General features: G+C 52.5%; 1 protein-coding gene across 1 annotated transcript in view; it reads right to left on the bottom strand.

Annotated features, from left to right (window-relative positions):
* Positions 1-6,000, bottom strand: part of Tp73 (tumor protein p73) — a 59,731-nt gene that overhangs the window by 7,534 nt on the left and 46,197 nt on the right. The window contains exons 5-6 of the mRNA XM_028757835.1: positions 2,198-2,384; positions 1,616-1,731 (exon numbers count right to left, since the gene is read on the bottom strand). Of these exons, the coding sequence (XP_028613668.1) occupies positions 1,616-1,731; positions 2,198-2,384 (303 nt within the window). The remainder of the gene's footprint in view (positions 1-1,615; positions 1,732-2,197; positions 2,385-6,000) is intronic.

The raw sequence follows: 6,000 nt of genomic DNA, 5'->3' as shown, positions 1-6,000 counted from the left end.
TGTGTGTCTATGTGTGTGTGTCTGTATGTGTGTGTGTCTGTATGTGTGTGTGTGTCTATGTGTGTGTGTCTGTGTGTGTCTATGTGTGTGTGTCTGTGCGTGTGTTTATGTGTGTGTGTCTGTGTGTGTTTGTGTCTTTGTGTGTCTCTCTGTGTGTGTCTGTGTGTGTGTGTGTCTGTATGTGTGTGTGTGTCTGTCTCTGTGTGTGTTTATATGTGTGTGTGTCTGTGTATGTCTGTATGTGTGTGTGTCTCTGTGTATGTGTCTGTATGTGTGTGTGTCTGTGTGTGTGTGTGTTTATGTGTCTGTGTGTGTCTCTCTGTGTGTGTCTGTGTGTCTGTATGTGTGTCTGTCTGTCTGTGTGTGTGTTTATGTGAGTGTGTCTGTCTGTGTGTGTGTGTGTGTCTGACTGTGTGTCTGTCTGTCTGTGTGTGTGTGTGTGTGTGTGTGTGTTTGTGTCTATATGTGCATCACCCAACCCTGTCCTACTGACATAAAGAGCTGCCTCACAGGACCACAGGGGTTGGTAGAGGATGGATCAGGGATGAGATCTAACTGCAGTCCTCCTGAGTCTCTGTCCTGATACTACCCACTTCAGTCCTGAAGTCCCTCCACCTTGCCCTTGGCCCCAGCTGGGCCTCATATCAGATCTATAATGGTGACCACACACCCTCTGATGTCAAAAGTTCCTCCAGTCTTCCTTCACTTGACTACTTTTGGCAACCACCACCTCCAGCCTGGTTCCCTCCCTTAGTGCCCTCACCTGTGGTCTGAGCCCCTTTTCTCCAGCTGGAACTATACTTCCGAGGCTCTGCACACACACAGGCCTTCTTAAGGCTGACCTATCACCTCTGTCTTCTCTACTTTCCTGAGCCTCTGTTCCACAACTCCAGTCCCCTGTAGGCATCTTCTGTGATGCCCCAGCCTTGTCTAGGAGGGCTTTCATGATCCCTAGCCCCCAGAATGGAACTGTCCACCCTCTCCCCACCACCCCATGCTTGCCTGCTTGGTTTTGTTCCTGAAAAAGGAGCCTGAGATGTCCAGGGACCCTCTCTCACTCCTATGTCTAGGAGGCTATACTTGGGAGAAACAAGCAAGAAGATTGAAGATTGGACCCTCCGTGGGGAGGGCAGGGTTAAAAGGTTAGAGATCATATGACCATACCTGGTTATATAGCTTAGGAGAGAGAGAGATAGAGATAGAGATAGAGATAGAGATAGAGATAGAGGCAGACAGAGAGGCAGAGACAGACAGACAGACACACATACACACAGACACACACACACACACACAGAGAGAGAGAGAGAGAGAGAGAGAGGGAGGGAGAGAGAGAGAGAGAGGCAGAGAGACAGAGAGACAGAGAGACAGAGAGACAGAGAGACAGAGAGGCAGAGACAGAGAGGCAGAGAGGCAGAGAGGCAGAGAGGCAGAGACAGAAACAGACAGAGAAACAGAGAGAACTGAAGTTGACTGGAACTCAGGCCTGAGCTCACTGCTCACAGTGAAATGAACTGCCAGGAAAAGGCCTGAGAGGCAGACTGAGGTCAGAGCACAGGCCCAGGGAACCCCCACCCTGTAAGGTTGGCTTTGTACCCCAGTTTGGTCCCCAGCCTACCTGTGGGGGTTCGTATGGCACAACCACACTTTGTCTGCCGGTGACGGGGTCATCCACATACTGGGAAAGGTTGTTGCCTTCTACACGGATGAGGTGGCTAGCCGGGGCAGACTGTCCTGCCAGGAGGGGACACAGCTTTAGAGAGGGGCCCATCCTCCGTCCCATACTCCTGTACCAGGCGTGTGGCAGAACTGAGACCATAGGGCTTGTCCCGTGAGAGTCCTAGGCAAGGCTCAGAGCTCTGCAGCCCTCATTCAGACGGCCTTGACCCTGACAGAAGCTGTCCCTAGATCTTCTGACCCTGGGGGTGTCACAGGGTTCACCAGGAACACAACAGGAATGCTTCACAAGGCTCCCCAGCATCAGCTGGTTCCCCAGATGTCTCTCAAGCTACACTACACTCTTGCTGGACCATCGTCCTTTTGGGATGGAGAAATGGAGGGAAGGATGGGGTGTGGGTTCAGGTGAGGGAAGAGCTGAAAGCAGCTCATGCTCACTGGCCTGTGTCTCTCAGTTGCACCCACTGCCCATGGTGCTGCAGAGGTCAGGGTCCCACAGTGGGGAGGGGGGAGGGGTGCTCACCTTCATTGAAGTCCCTTCCAAGCTCGTGATTGGGACAGCGCTTAACAATGTCGGTCACGTGCTCTGCCTTCTTGTAGACAGGCATGGCCCGGATGGCTGTGCCCGGGGGTGGTGGTGTGGACACTTTTATCTGGATGGGGCATGTCTTGGCAATCTGACAGTACAATTTCTTCAAAAGTGGGGAGTACTGGAGGAGAGAAGGGGTCGAGTTGAGATGGCAGCTCAGTTCCGGTTGCTTCCACACGACCACTTTCCCAAGCACTCTGGTGAGGTCTGCTCCCCGATGCTTCAGGCACTGCTTCGGAATGTAGAGATGGGCATGCCTGATGCCCACTCAGCCCCTGCCTGGCTATATAGCTCACCTGTATCTCAAAGGCTGCGAGGGGGGGACCGTTGCATAAGGATGACAAAGGGTAAGACAGTGTTGGGGGGGTGGTCAGAGGTCAGTGGGAATCAGTCCCAGCCTTGCTGTCCCAGCCTGGATCAGGCCACTGGCTGCAGAGGTAGAATTTGCAGCACTGAGCTGGTTTGACAAGCTCAGAAGTGCATCCTTCTGCCTTGCATAGAAGAATCGCTCTATAGGTGGATGGCTCACCCCTTCTTCCTTTATCCTCTAACAGAGAACTCTCTGGACCAGCAAGACCTTATGAGGTGTTGGCCAGTCACCAGCACTGGGCCACCAAGTAAAACCACCAAATCCAGGCAGCCTAGCTCTTCCATTGTGTGAGGCAAGACCCTGTTTTCTCATCCTGGAAACCAACTGGGTCTGAGGTCATGGCAGGGCATCTCTCAGGGACAATGGGATGTTACCATTCCCCCCCACCCCCCGCTGTGTCCCAGGTCACTCTTCTAAGGATTGAATTGACACTGCTGAGACTGACTCAGTCTCAGAATCAGAGCAATTCTTCTATGCAAGGCAGAAAGATGCAAATCTGAGCTTGTCAAACCAGCTCAGTGCTATAAATCTCACCTCTGCAGTCAGCAGCCTGATCCAGGCTGGAAACCAAGATGTTCATTTATTTACCTGCTAGCTGACCCTTCACTAGGGCTCCGAAAACCCCTGGTGACTCCTCATGTCTTCCTTCCCAAGGGATGGATTTATTTACTTATTATGTATACAGTGCTCTGTCTGTATGTACACATGCAGGCCAGAAGAGGGCACCAGACCTTATTATAGATGGTTATGAGCCATCATGTGGTTGCCGGAATTTGAACTCGGGTCCTCTTAACCTCTGAGCCATCTCTCCAGCCCTTCCTGTGGGATTTTTATGGAGTTCCACTTCCCTCTAAAGTCTCTGCCACTCAAAGTCATGAGTCCACTGTGACAATTGAGGAAACCCGCCAGAAATGGCCAGCTGTTAAAACTCGAAAGAGCAGATGGTGCTCACATATCAAGTCTCTCCTTTGCAAGGGACAGTGGGGGATCCTGACCACTCCAACCCTATAGGCTTAAGGTTCTCCACAGAGGCATATACCAATAGCATATACCATAGGCAAATGCAATGAAAGGAAGGCAGGGAGAGGCACCATGACATAGTCCCTTCCCTCCTGTTTAAAGAGCAAGAGTCACTCACTACAGGGACCCCACAGCAGGCTTGAGGGACTGTTTTGAAAAGCAGAGAGAGCCCTAACAGAGTGAGCAGCTGAAGGAGCTGGCCTAGGCAGGTCGGTTTGACTTTCTGGGAAATGATCACTGTCGCCGATGTCTGGGATCCCCATCCAAACATCATGGAGGAAGAGCCACAGCCTCATCCCCAGGATACATGGGGGACTCTGAGACTTGGACGGGGTACACCTGACTGCTGCAGATCCATATCTGGGCTTTGGTGTCCTGCAAAAGGCCTCTCCTCAAGTTAGTACACTGCAGATTACTCTCCATCCGTGCAGGCTAGGGACGGAGTAGATATAGGCCCAGAGTAGCAGAAGCCTGCTAGAACCCTGGGCAGATAAAGGACACAGGCCTGACAGGTTACTGAGTTCCTCTGTGGCCTAGGGAAGTTTGCAGAGTGTGATGCCCTGAGCACTTATGTAGTGCCTTGGGTGTGCAGTACAGACCTCAGAATGCAAGCATCCGAGGAAAGGCCAGTAAACAACTATACATAACCCCCTCCACCCCTGCCCTTCATCAGCAACATATACCTGCCGGGGGTCTACAGCCGTACTTGATAAAAAAGCATGCTAACTCTGTACTTACTGTGGCCTCCCTAGGAAGGACACTTGGGGTGACATGAAGTTCACAGTGTGAGGATCCCCAGGCATTAAATTAATTCATACACAGTGACAGTGACATGCCCAGGTCTCTTGTTTATTCATAGATGAAGGTTTCCCAGTAAGCTCCAGGCTCAGACAATTACCAAGGGAACCTAGCTAGTCCTGAGCTCAGAGAGACTCAACCTAAGGCCAATCAAGACACCTTCCTGTCTGTCGAGAGTGACAGACCCGAGCATTACCAAGCATCTCCTGAGTGCCCATTGTTTATGAGGCCTAGCTACTTGAAGAAAATAGACCCAGGGGTGGGGGTGGCGGACACCCCATGAAACAGGCCTTGCCTGCAGGGGGTGGGGTGACACTGAGGTCAAAGTCACCAGGGACAACAAAAGGAGATTAGCCTTTGAAGTCTGGCGCTTGGCTCCCTGTTCTGGCTCAGGAATGTAGGGTGGATTGCTCTAAACTGGACCACCTGTCAGGTTCGTCTACCACTGACTTACCACCAGACTCTCAGATGCCAGCTCTGTGGTAGAGCACCAGCAAGGTCAGAGGCCTCTTATTCTATCTAACACGGTTGCTCATTAACAGGTAAGGTAATTTGTGGGTTGGCACAGCTGAGGGGCCCACAGACCTGGAGTCTCCTACAGTAGCCTTTTTAGAGTTTCCAGTGCTCTAGCTCATGACGTAAGAAGGGGTCATAGACTCACCAGGGCAGGAGTCGAGACGGGCTGGGGGCAGGTCAGGTGTGATGGTGCCCGAGGCCACATTCCTGGGAAGCCCAAACACGCATGGAGGGAGAAGGGTGCATCCAATTCACCTCTCTGTGTTTGTATCGGGATGGAGGCAGGCTCTGGGCACAGCCCAGCTGCAGGGAGGGGCATCAGAGCTCCCCTCACCCACCCACTCCTGAGCAATGAGGTTTCAAATACTGCCTGGCCACAGTGCCCATCCCTGGAGCCCCGTTGTTGCAGCCCTCCAGGCTATTGTCCTCCCCATCACTCCCCTCTGAGGACCTAGGATAATTGGGTACACTCCCGAGCCACACACTGCCACTGCCAAGGTGTGGCCAGAGGTAGCTGAGGCCTGACCTCCTCCTCAGAAGGTGGCTTCTGTGCTTCCGGATGTCCTAGGATAGCCATGAGGTAGTACTGCTCTCTATGGCCTGGAGTGGGACCCTAGGAGGTCTAGAGAAAGCTAAGGATAGTTACAGAGTAGCTGGGCTGGTAAGGATGAACCATTGAATGCCCCACCCTAGGGAGGAGCTTAAAGCGCCTGGAGCTGTCCCTGGTACCAACGCGGCAGCTACAGCAAGGCAGTCTCCTCTCAGAAGAAGAATCAGAGCTGGGAGAGTCATCTCTGGTGGGACAAGTCTGGAAGGAAAACCCAAGCCCATAAGATACATGACTCCTTCACTTCTGCACCCTTGAATGGCGTCTCTAATACAGTGATCATGGGGCTTTGGGGCGCACACACTTGCCAGCCCCTACTCCGGCCACAGGGTAAATTTGTGGTAGTCCATTTTAGCCAGATGTGGGGAGTTTCAGCGAGAGATGCCAAAGCTTCCCCACACCTCGGAAGATCAGGTGGTAAAACCA

This window comes from Grammomys surdaster, unplaced genomic scaffold, assembly GCF_004785775.1.
Source record: "Grammomys surdaster isolate TR1022 unplaced genomic scaffold, NIH_TR_1.0 126185, whole genome shotgun sequence".
NCBI lineage: Eukaryota > Metazoa > Chordata > Mammalia > Rodentia > Muridae > Grammomys > Grammomys surdaster.
This window is presented reverse-complemented; position numbering and strand designations above follow the sequence as displayed.